Below are 12,762 nucleotides of genomic sequence, written 5' to 3'. Positions count from 1 at the left end.
GTTGTTTTTACTCTGAATTGAGTCAAATAATTGTAGCCATTTTTGGGTTGCGTATTTCTGTTTCTTTTCGGCCAGAATGTAATGATATTTTCTTTTTTCATCAAGATAAGAGGGCTCTAGTTTAGTGCGATTATTTTTAAATGTTTGGCGCAGTTTTCTTTTTAGCTGGAAACATTCATCATCAAACCAAGGGCTAGCGGTATGTTTAAGTACCCAAACTTTAGGTGGAGTACTAAGCTCTACAAACATTTGGAAGATTTCATTATAAATTTTCGGAATATCACTGTAGAAATTAGTGATCTTTAAGTTGGATAATACTTGTTTTCTCAAGTTGGCTGTAAGTTTTTGCCCCACTGCTACACTCATTTCCTGGGACCATTTTAATTGGGTCATTTGCTTGTATTGAGAAGGTTCTATGGTATTGTACTTAATGATTTTGGTTTCGTCCTTTAAGTTAATAGACAACGATAATGGCTGATGGTCGCTTTCAGTGCGCGTTCCAATTTTGAAGTCCATGATCAAATTTATAATATTATAAGGGACAAGAATATAGTCGATGACGCTGCATCCTCGGGGGGAGAAGTATGTAAACTCCCCGCTACTATCGCCTTTTGTTGAACCATTTACAATCTGCAAATTAAAGTTGTTACATAATTCAAGTAGGCGTAAGCCTTCGTTGTTAACAACCCTGTCTCTGGAGAATCGTCCTATTTTCAGGGCATGTGCGATATCATTTTCAGTATTCCAATTTAGTTTGCTACATAGTTGTTCATTGTTGGTTCCTACTCTGGCATTAAAATCACCTGCTATTATCAGTGAGGCATTTGGGTATTTATCGGTCAAGTTTTCTATATAAGAGGTTAGTTGTGACCAGTTTTCACTGCTGCTGTTATTTTTGGTTGGGGGGATATAGACATTTACAAGTAGCAAAGAATCTTTGTTTTGGGTTAAAAGTAGAGCTTGTGCAAGTGGTAAGCATTCTTCTAGTTGCTTGATTTCAAACCCTAAGTTGTCTTTGATCATACAACAGAACCCTGCTTTCGGCCGGCCCTTCGTGTTTGTTTTCGATGCGGGTTTCGTATAGGAGGTGAATCCGTTGATTTTGATATCTCTAGTTGACCATGTTTCTTGTAGAAGTATTAATTCAAAATCTTTAAAGAAGTTCATTAGGTCTGGGTCTCCGCCTTTGTTTCCCCACCCTGCGATATTCCAGGACAGCAAGCGTAGGGTCCGTTTTTGAGTTGGTGGCTGGTTGACAGCATTTAGTCATTCTAGTTCTGTTATTAAGTCTAGCGAGGGATTTTGTCTTGTGCAGATACAGCCATTTGTCGCTGCTTTCGGTGGGGAACATGGTGGTGGATCTCTTAGATTTTTTTTTTAAAGTGCGGGAAATTAAAATTTCCTCCCTTTCTTGATTTTCTTCCTTAACTGTTCCTTGTTCCTGAGAAATTTCTGTGGCTGGTGGGCTGTTATAGACAGTTGGACTGTTTTCAGTCTCTACTTCCATTTCTTTGGCCTCATTTGATGTTGAGCTCAGTGTGTCAGGTCTGTTGGAGGTCATCTTTTGTTCGGCAATGTTAAGGTCCTTTGTAGTACTTAAGGTAGGGGTACCTATTTCGTTTGGAGCTAATATTTGATATCTCAGCCAGGAATTTGTGGTTTCATTACTGGAGTTTTTCCTTGCCATTTCATATTCTAAAGGCGGCTGGATTTGAAGCTCTGCATCTATACATTTGAAAGTTCCATTAGTAGCTCTCTTTTTGACTATGCATTTTGGGGAAAAAGCTGGTAAGTGTAAAGTTTGATTGTGTGTTGTTTCTACTGCATTTTGTTGACCCTGTTGGTGAATTTCGGTCAATCTGGCCTGTAGTTTCGTCAATTTACTGAGTGTTTATTTGTTCTTTCTCTGGTAGCTTGGTAAAGTTACTCAGCAGATCTTCTTCTTCTGGGACTGTCCAGTCTATTGTGTCAAGGGCGAGGTTGTCATTTGATGCTACAGTCGCGTGGTTTGGGAGCTTGGATTTTTCTTGTGTGGTTTTCCGGGTAGCTGGCTGCGGTTTCTCCCATCTACTGGGTTCTTCCACGGGAGTAGGGCAGATATCGGCTTCTGGTGGAATGGCCTTGTTCATCTTGTTCTGTCTTTTAGATGCAATCAGTGGTCTGGGTGATATATCTTCAAAGTGTCGGCGCGGGATAATTCCTTTCTGGGCTAAATGAGCCTTTTCCCTTAAGAGTTTGGTTGGAATTCTATGGCTACCAAATCTTAGTAGTACTTTTTTGGAATATCCATCGTTAGTAAGCCTCTTGACTGCTTTTAAGTCAATGCTTCCACCCTCAAGGCTAAGGAGCAGATTTAGATGATGTCTGGCCCAGAAAGGTGACTCCCAATAAGGTAGGGGCCCTCTATATGGAAAAATGTGGAGAACAATCTCACATGGCCTCAGTATCAGGTTGATTGAGTGAGGGGGGCTTCCTCTGGTTTTTGGCTGGTTTAGAGGCATAAATTTGTATTTGTTCTGTTTATCTCCAGGGCTTGTTAGGGATGGCAAAAGGGGAGTGAGTTGCCTCCTTTCATCTCGGTTGTCCAGCTTCTTGGAGATGTTTTGTAATTGTTCAAAGATTTTTTGAGCTGTTTGAGCAGTCAGTAGGCAGCATTCCTCTAGCAGCTCCACCTTTCTATCAATTAGCGCTTGTGCCTCTGTTATGGGAGTAGTAGCCTTGTCCTCATTTATTCCTTGGGATATCTCTTCAATTGTCTTTTCATGCGAAGAGTTGAGGAAGGTTTTGGGAGGAGATACGTGCTGTTTTTGAGGTAGCAGGTAATTATCTAGATTACTCTGTTTGAAACCAGAGGACTCTGTGTCAGTTTCTGTATCAAGACACCTGAGTCTTTTGGCTCTTCTCATTTCTAGATTCTTCTTAAGTCGATGAAATCAGACTTCTAAGTAAAGTGATAAAGTGCTAAGGTTCTCAGGTCGCAATCTCGTTCAATTCTCATTCAGTCCAGGCTGGGCTGCTGCGAGGAGTTTAAAACTGGGGCCAATTATAGCACTCCTTTGAAGTACCCCCCCCCTTCTTCCCAGTTTGTTAAAACAACTGAGATGTTTGGGGGTCCACGAAGTTAGAAGTGGTGGGAGAAATTTGTGGTTTTATGAATTTGTAGTTTTTAGGGTTAAAAGCCGATTAAAAGTCCTTAAGAATCCTTGTAATAAGTTTATCACAAGGAGTCGACGAGAAACTGGGAGGGAGTGCCTTAATGCCCGGAAGGGAATGTCTGAGAGCCTTCGTTAAAGCTTCATTAGCTTCTTTAAGTCCCGGCACCGAGGAGGATAAGATAAAATGTTCAAAAGCGCAGCGAAATGGTGAAAGGAAATAAAATCCAAAAGGGGAAGGAGAGCCAGCAACATTTAGTTAAAAGATCTCTTTGAGCTCCGATAAGAGCGTCTTACCTCGGCGCCATCTTGAAGTTTTTCCCCCATCTCTACTCTTTTGCATGCTCCGTGCAACTTCTGAGGCCTTGCTCCATGGTCCCCTACTGAATTGTAGACTCACAGACCTGGAAGCAATCTTGGTGACCATCTGCATCAACAATGCCAGGTCTGCATTGCAATGACAGCATCCCTGACAGATTGCTGAAGGCATTTAAGCAGAGGCTAGATGGCAAAGGAGAGTCCACAATCTCCCAAGACAGGCGCTACAGGCACTATTGAACAGTATGTATATATATCCCACCTTTCCTCCAATGACCTCAAGGTGGTGTACATGTTTCTCCTCTTCCCCATTTTATATTCGTTACAACCCTGTGAGGTAGGTTAGGCTGAGGGATTGTGATTAACCCAAGATCACCTAGTGAGTTTCATGGCTTGGCAGTGTTTTAAGCCCTGGTCTCTCAGGTTCTAGTCAAACACTCTAACCACTACATCATGCTCTTACCATTCCATAGTTTATCCTAATGGGAACCTCAGGCTCAGGGACCAAATGCAGCCTACCAGGACTCTCTGGCTGGTCTTTAGGACTCTCCCCAGGCCACACAACCTACTGACCCTTCCTTGCTCTGAGAATGCCTCTACCTTGCCTGCAAACCACTAGCATTCTCAGAGCTCAAGGACACTCACGGTTCAAAGCTGTGCCTGGAGGAGTGTGACATATGGAAAGGCCTTGGGGAAATTCCAAGGGCAGAGAAGCCTGAAGGGTCACAATGGGTCCCCGGTCCTGAGATTTTATCATCCCTGGTGTAGCAGAAGTACTTGTGTATTCAGGGGAGGGCCACAACTCAAGAGTTTGGATTTGATATCCCGCCTTTCACTCCCTTTAAGGAGTCTCAAAGCGGCTAACATTCTCCTTTCCCTTCCTCCCCCACAACAAACACTCTATGAGGTGAGTGAGGCTGAGAGACTTCAAAGAAGTGTGACTGGCCCAAGGTCACCCAGCAGCTGCATGTGGAGGAGCGGGGAAGCGAACCTGGTTCACCAGATTACGAGTCCACTGCTCTTAACCACTACACCACACTGGCTCTCAGTGGTAAAAGTATCTGCTTTGCATGCAGAAGGCCCCAGGTTCAACCCCCAGCATATCCAAAAAGGTTCCCTGCCCCAATTCTACTGTATTGCCCCAATTCTATTGTATTTTAAACTGCTATTAGTCGCCCTGAGATTATTTATGATTTATGATGAGGGGTGGGGTAGAAAGCTGAGAAATAAAACTAAAAAAAAATAAAATACTTTTCTCAGTTAAGTTTACTAGGTGTCCAGTAATATTGGAGCTTTTTCAGTTGCCATGCCATTTTCACAGAATGGCCTACTCAGGGAGGCCCATCAAGTCCAAGCACATAGGGTTAAGACCTGGCTCTCTGAGAAGGCTTTGGGGTCTTTCATTTTCATGAAAGCTGGTTTTTGTTCCTCCCGCTCCATCTGCTTGGATTTCTGACTGAGGTGTGGTTGCTGAAATTTGTATAGTCTTTATTTATCTTTATTATTAATTAATAAATTGGAGCATTACTTAATCGCTTTGTGTCTTTATTACTTCGTTTTTCTTGGCTGCAAGCTTCATTGTTTTTGAGAAAAACTGGATTAAAAAATGTGTTAAAAAATACCATACACACAAAATCCTGGCCAGACTTACAGGATTCTTTTTAAGGATTAGAATTTGATACTATATGTGAACCACTTTGAAAAAACTCAAAAGTGTTATATAAATGCCACTGTTGTTGTTTTCTGTTGACAGTTGCAGGGGAACAGTACCCCCTTGAGGAGAGCAGCGCAAATTGCAGCAAACATCTCCCCCAAAGCAACGCCTCTACTTTAAGAAACAGCTACCTTATAAAAACCCACATCTAGTATTGGGGTCTCAGATCAAGACAGAAATGCAGGGAGGCACTCAGAAGCCTCCAGTATGCTTATAACCAGAAGTTAACACAGTCCATTTCAAACACACACACACACACAGTATCAGGCTATGTGGAGTCCAGTGCCACGCCAATAATGCATTAAGAATGTTGCAGCCTCACCTTCCAGCAGGACCCTGGACACAGATACCAAGAATGAAGCAACTGTGGAGGCACTCAATCTGAACCCAGTAACAAAGGGCTCTCAAGCTTAAGAACTGAGAACCCAGGACTGCAGCCCTCAACCTCAGCTCTATCAAGCGATTGGACTCCTCAATGCCCAAATACCTTCCACTCCACCAAGCCGTTTGAGCCTCTGTATCATCTCAACTGTTTTACATGAGATGAACCAGAATTTTGGGTCACTGAATTAGTGCTAACACCACACTCTAAATCCCAAATTGACCTCACTTAATGGTTTTGTGTAGATGCTGAACAGCAAGAGATGGGGTGGGAACCAAGCTCTGTGAAATCTAAAAGTGTAAATGAGACATGGTCAAGCAGAGATCTAACATTGGGGTGGGATTCTGGTGCCCTCCAGTTATTGTTGGACTACAGCTCCAATCAACCCTGATCACTGGCCATGATGACTGGCATTGATGGGAGTTGTAGTACAATGACATGTGGAGGACACCAGGTTCCCCATCTCTGCCCTAGTACCAGCTTCTGGAAGCAGTATGAGCAGAACCATAAAACAGCATGGTACCTCAGGTTAAGAACAGTTTCAGGTTAGGAACAGACCTCCAGAACGAATTAAGTTTTTAACCTGAGGTACCACTGTATCTAGAAATCATGTTTAAAACTAAAGCTGCACTTCCACCAGCTTTAGCAGCACCAGGAAACTAAGTCTCACCTCACTCTGGTCTAGAGTATCCTGACTTCCCTTTGCCACAATGTCCAATGTGGAGATTTCAAGTTGATTTTTTTTTAGGTTTTGATTTGCCAAATGCAGCTCCTTCACGACTGAGAGGAGTTCAGCAACCTGAAAAAGCAAAAGGAAGCCTTTAGAGACTTTGGAAGCTCTTAACATTCTTCAGCCTGCTTCATACATCATGATTTCAACAACCAATTTCTTAAAAGATACACTGTAGGTCTGCATTCCCTGCCAGTTGAAATTGTTCATGTTTGAAGTGTGTATGCATCCTCCTCCCCCCCCCCCACTGAGTGTATACCCCAAGAAACCCATGGCAGGGAGTTAAGAATCTGAGTACATGAGAAGATGCCCACAGCAGGCTTGCAATAAGGACCTGAGGGCAATGGCACTTCTGAAGAAAAAATACATTACAGTTGTAACAGGTAAACTCATTACAGTTCTTAATAGGTACACAATGTGGTTCTGATCTGTAATCATAACAACCACAGGATGTGAGCAATGGTCCTTGGTATGCAGAGAAAGAACAATTCTTATTTCAATAACTCCCATGAATCTTGCAGCACTCTAAAGAAAAACAGACATATTGTGCACTGTAAGCTCTCATGTGGATTACTGGAATGTGCTCTGTGTTGGGATACCTTTGAAAAGGATTCGGAAACTGCATTTAGTGGAGAATGGCACAGCGTATTTGTGGCTTGACAGGGCAGAGTGCATATTACTTACCCACCCTTTTCGCACCCTGGTGTTCCCCAGATGTTTTGGACTACAACTCCCATCAGCTCCAGTCAGGAATAATGGACAGATTAGTCTGTCCTGATGCCTGGAATCTGCAACTGCCTATTGCACATTTGTAGATCATGCAGGTTCTCCCTGAACCCAATCCTCCAAAAATCACCCACATCAGAGTTCCAAACAAAGAAGCAGGCTGGCATGCCCAAGAAATACTGGACGACTGTAAAGGAACAGGAAAACAATACCTTTCTCTTAAGCTCCTCATGAGACAGCTGGTCCAACTGCAACTCCAAACCACCCTGGTCTCTTAAACAAATGCTCATGTAAGACGTCTGTTCTCCCCAAGAAGATAGGGTTTCCTCTATTTTTAAAAAAAGAAGAAGATAGCTTAATCTATATAATTACATTGAAATTTCCTGCTCTGCCCTCAAAAAACCACCAATATTTTTGTAACTGAAGTACCCATTCAATGGAACGAGTGTACCATTATTTGCAGATCTCTACTCCCTTCTTACTGCTGTCACATCTACATGCTCTGTGATTTTGTGCATGTGCTAAAAGTGCATATAATATGAAACCAGGTGCGGGATTCAGCAGTTTCTTACAAAATCAAGTTGTTAGTCCTTATGACTAAAACAGAAGGCTGAATGTTGTAAGGGCATTACTTCAGGAAATCTCAGAAATCAGCAGTGGGAATGAGTGTTCTGCAGGGATTTCTAATATCCCGAGGATAGCTTAGTTGGTTAGCACATTGTGCTGATAATGCCAAAGTTGCAGGTTCGATCCCCGTATGGGAGAGCTGCATATTCCTGCATTGCAGGGGGTTGGACTAGACCAGTGTTTCCCAACCTTAGTTCTCCAGCTGTTTTTGGACTACAACTCCCATCATCCCTAGCTAGCAAGACCAGTGGTCAGGGATGATGGGAATTGTAGTCTGAAAACAGCTGGAGACCCAGGGTTGGGAAACACTGGACTAGATGATCCTCAGTATCCTTTCCAACTCTACAATTCTATGATTCTATGAACAGTTCAAAGGGACAGAATTATGGGGGAACAATGCAAACATATTTTGTTCAGGGCTCAGAACTCAGCCATGCTTGTTGCAGATTCTGAGATCCCTTAGTGGGTAGATATTTTTTGACGTACATAATATACATGACTGTTTCTGTCTACCATGATGCAGCAAAGTAGTCAACTGACTGACAGACTTTGATGTGGTCAGAGGGGTCCAATACCAACATCAATATCAATACCAAATCAATATGAATTCATTTTCCTGCTGACAAACACTCCTCCTCAGCCTCCAGGTTCTCATGCAGGGTCCTGCTCACCCATAAAAGTCTCACAATGAGAAGACTTCCTGGAAACAGCGGAAATCACCCCAGTCTCTCACTCTAGACTTGCTTTTTATGGGCCAGTCCAAGGATGTTGGACTGGACTGGATGTTACATCCTCAGGCTCCCTACTAGAACTTGGTTAATATCTGGTTTTCAACAATATGATATATCACCAGCTAAGCAATGTAATATACCAATATATCACAATGTCTGAAATAAGGATGGAACTATGTATAGGTGAACGAGGTAATGTCCTGGCAACTGATACTACTTAGGAGTCTAAAACTGACAATTTTTAAAATATATTGTTACAACTGTTGTTTTACAGTACAGATAATTTTTTTAATTAGCACATCTTAATTAGCACATTTTCTCTTAAATTAAAGTTGCAGAAGTACAGCTATAAACCAGGCCAAACTAGAAAGAATAGATAAAATTTTACACAACAAAAAATTATTGAACAACTTAATCTATTTTCAACTAATCGAAGAATAATTTAAGTAATTTACAAGTGTCAAGTTGCATCTGCTTCTCCACTCAGAGGGCCAAATGCATGAGTAAGCCCCAATGAGTTCAACTAAAGGTAGTTCTTGTTGGAATTCTGGCCCCGTCTTGAGGTATGTGCCTATCTGTTCAGGCACCGGCTGAATTCCTTAGACCTCCCTCCGGCGACTCCCGGCAGGAAACAACATACTCGAGGTCCGTTCCGGCGATTTTCCTCAGGCTATGAGGAAAACACACCAACTGCTCCTCTCTCCCCTTTGGTGTCCCCAGGGAGGGGAAAGAAGCAGACAGAAATCTATTTACATCTTTTATTCCTGTCTTTTACTTCAGTACAGAGAAAACATGTCTGCACTCATCAGCAGTTAGAAAGAAACTCCACCCATGTACGTCCTGTACAGGTCATATGACAAACCCACTGAGCTAACATCCGGTGCTCAGTACAGAATGGACTGCCCCTTTGTTCCCATGGCAACAGTCACAAACTTCCTGTTTGGCTTTCCAGCCACAAGCAGCAGTCTTGGCTGCTATAGCCTTTGCTTGCTGCCGCATTGCTGCTTTAGAATAACATACTCCCCCTAAAGTATCAATGCGTGCTGCGAGCAAAGCGTCATCCAGAGAATAAAACAAACAGTTGTTATACTTATAACATTCCCCTGTTGTTTCAGTTCCACCCTTGGAACTACCCGCCACTGGTTTTACCAATGTACCTCTCTGGTTGTGTGACTTCCAAGGAATGAGTGCATCTGCATTACCTTGGTTAGCAACTCTCTGTTGTGCCTTTGTCTCTGACTCAGACACAGCTTCAATTTGACCTTGGTCGTTTACAACAGCAACAGCTAAGTTAGCAAACTCTTGTGAATACCTCTTGGGTGGTACACCCTTCGTTACTCTCTCAGACCTACGTAAGAGGTGCTGCTCTTCTTTGCTTTCTGGTCCAGCCTCTGAACTCTCTGGAGAACCAGTACTAAGCTTAATCAGTGGTTCATCCTCCTCTTCTGAGGGTCTAGTCATTATGTGAGATTTCCTCTCAATGACTGTGACAACTGAGCTGTCTGAGCTATCGCTGTCATCATCAGTACTACTGAACTCAATAAGATCAAAATCATCATCATCAGAATCATCATCACCTGTGGGAAATGTGTGAACAATCACTCTCTCCTGTTCAGGAGCACTCTCTAGAAATTTTGTGAGAATCACCTTTCCAGATTCAGACAAAATTACTCTGTAGAGACCCTTTTCATAACCCACAAAAATGCCTCTGGCATTCTTTACTCCACCTGGAGCTTCTGTTCTCACATGAGACCCAAAAACCTTGAAATGGGCAACAGAAGGTTTTCTGTGGAACAGTTTCTCAAAAGGAGAACTTCCCAACTCTTTTGAAAACTTTCTCAACCACGTGTAACAATATGACATTAGCGACTCAGCCCAGTACTCATGTGGCAGATGTGAACTAAGCAATTGCGCATGCAACAAATACAGTCCATCTTTCTCTTTGGCAGAAAGAATAACAGTTCTACCTCCCTGGGTGTAAGCCCCATTGAATTCAGTGGGGTGCACTGCTTACTAACAAACACCCCATCATTCTCACTTCACAACTATCCAACCTCCTATTTCAGCATAAGGTGGCCAGTTAAATCTCTCCCTTCCATTTCCCCCTATTGTGATGCAGAAGCCTCACCCCCCAAGCCCTCAGCCCACACATCTCTCACTTTTTTATCAAAGGGAGGCAGCGAGGGCAAGCAAGCAAAGAGGTAAGTTCTTTAAAAAAGAAAAAGCCTTCCTTTGTAATATGGAGGGAAGCTAATTTAGGGGGAAACAACAATGTAAGCACCAGAAAATGAAAATAAAAGCACTTCCCCCCGTTTTTCTGCCAGTGGGACTTGGTGGACAGCAGAGAAGAAAAAGAAAGAAGCAGCACATTAGGAAGTACAGGGCTGGGGAAACAAATGTGTGAGAAAGCAAAGGGGAGAGGAGATAATTGGGAAGATTTCAAGGGTAAGGAGAAAATGGGGAACATAACGGGGGGGGGGGACACAGGCAAACACACAAGCATGCAGAAGATGAGAAACAAAGAGCATTGACAAGAGAGAAACAGGTGGGAGGGAGGGAGGGAGGGAGGGAAGAGGCTTAAACAACAGGGCAGGCTCAGACCTGCATCTCCCTCAACCATTTACCAGACTGGCACCTTAAAGCAAGAAGCTCATGGCGTCACCATCTATATTACTAAGGAAAGTTCCCGGTGGGCTGCTTTTGTCTGAAACTGCTCTGAGGATTGTTGCCCACTGCAGGAAGCAGAGGAGAGCTCAGATGGACTGCAGGAATCATGAGAAAAGCACTGGCTTCGTGGTTTTTCTAACATCATAATATGTGATATATTGCCAGGTCAAATATTTTGCAACAGTTATCATGATGTGGATTTCAAACCAGTTTTGGATGATAGATCAATAAATTCCTCAGCCCAACTGCCCACAGCTGTGCCCCATACCCAGTTCCAGGTGAATCAGGTTTATTGTATCCAGCCTCTAATCCTCATTTCACAAGGAGCTGGCCAGGGTCCTGAAACTAGTTTTACATGCATAAAACGTGTGATTTTTTAAAAATGCATCTCTGGGTTATTTGTGGGGCATAGGAATTCATTCATTTTTAATTTTTTCAAAAATATAGTCTGGCCCCCCCATAAGGTCTGAGGGACGGTGGACCAGCACCCTGCTGAAAAAGTTTGCTGACTCCTGGTGTACACTCACTATGTAAGTGGTAACTGGGCTGCCATTTCAACGCCTTTATGCATGTATGCATGTAGCAGAATGAACTGGCTACCTTGAAGTGGAAGAATGGACTGAAGCGCTCAACTGTGGAAACCCCAATATTGATTGGTTGCCCTACAGAACAAGATCCTTGTAGGTAGGAAAGAAGCACAACAAAGAAAAAGCTATGCCTGAACCTGAGCTAGCTTTTCACTTGAAGCAAACTGGTTGGTGTATGTGTTTTTAAATGCAAGGAAGCATTTATATTCAGCCAGAAGTCTACCACCTCGCTCTGCATCGTGCAAAGATCAGGTCTGAATCCATTACTTTACACTGTCTGATAAGGTGGCAACTCTGTATTACAAGCTTTACACTTCTTAAATTTTAGATTATAAACCCTACTAGGCATGAAGCTGTTTTGCAAATGATTAAAAACTAAGTGCTTAGTACATGTTTAGGTGGTACATAACAACAGTAATGAAAAATGGTAGTGTAACAGCCTGCTAAAATGGGAGGAAATTGTTGCTACTTACTTCTGTCCCAAAGCATTCCCTTTAATTGAAATAATTTTTACCCTCACATTCCTTTGTAACTTTTTGACATTTTAGACGTATTAGATTTTTTACAAGCAATCAGTATGCATTGTGAATCTAATGCAGAATCATAATTTGCATATTTAATAATTTGGAGCAAGTGCAAAGTAAAGGTGGGACAGGAAGGATAGAGGGAGAGGGAGGGAGAGAGAGAGAGAGAGAGAGAAACCAGAGGTGTTGGGGGGAAACGCCAGGTTAATAACAGTGCAGAATATATATTTTTTGGTTTTGGTGCAACAGACTGCAGGAACTGAATAGACAGAATGGCTTGTGCTATTTCACTGAACAATTTGTAGAAAAAGACCTGTTGTAATCAACTTATTTCAAATCTAAATCAGCTGGGAAGGAGGTATAGTGACTTAGCAGATCTCCCACATTTTATACCAGGGATAGATAAACCTAGTCCAGGGCAAAATGTGGCTTTCAAGGTCTAACTGGCCCTCAAAACGTTCCCCACCTGCCATACCCCTCACTGGCCCTACTGCACACCTGAGTGTTTTTGGCTGGTTGGAATGCGTCTGTGAACTCTGATAGTGTCCCTTGCTTGTCTGGTGGATTATAAAAAAGAGTATGTGAGTGTGTGTATGCAGAAACT

The 12,762-nt window shown here is 42.7% G+C and overlaps 1 protein-coding gene across 5 annotated transcripts in view; it reads right to left on the bottom strand.

Annotated features, from left to right (window-relative positions):
* The window catches only part of CDK5RAP2 (CDK5 regulatory subunit associated protein 2), a 154,468-nt gene that overhangs the window by 74,535 nt on the left and 67,171 nt on the right, over positions 1 to 12,762 (bottom strand). For all 5 annotated transcript variants that reach the window (XM_081896270.1, XM_081896269.1, XM_081896266.1 and 2 more), the window contains exons 17-18: positions 7,235 to 7,350; positions 6,237 to 6,365 (exon numbers count right to left, since the gene is read on the bottom strand). In XM_081896270.1, the coding sequence (XP_081752396.1) occupies positions 6,237 to 6,365; positions 7,235 to 7,350 (245 nt within the window). The remainder of the gene's footprint in view (positions 1 to 6,236; positions 6,366 to 7,234; positions 7,351 to 12,762) is intronic.

This window comes from Podarcis melisellensis (genome assembly GCF_964234715.1).
Source record: "Podarcis melisellensis genome assembly, chromosome: Z".
In the NCBI taxonomy this organism is placed as follows: Eukaryota; Metazoa; Chordata; class Lepidosauria; order Squamata; family Lacertidae; genus Podarcis; species Podarcis melisellensis.
Note: the sequence above shows the minus strand (reverse complement) of the source record. Positions and strands in the feature narration are given on the sequence as shown.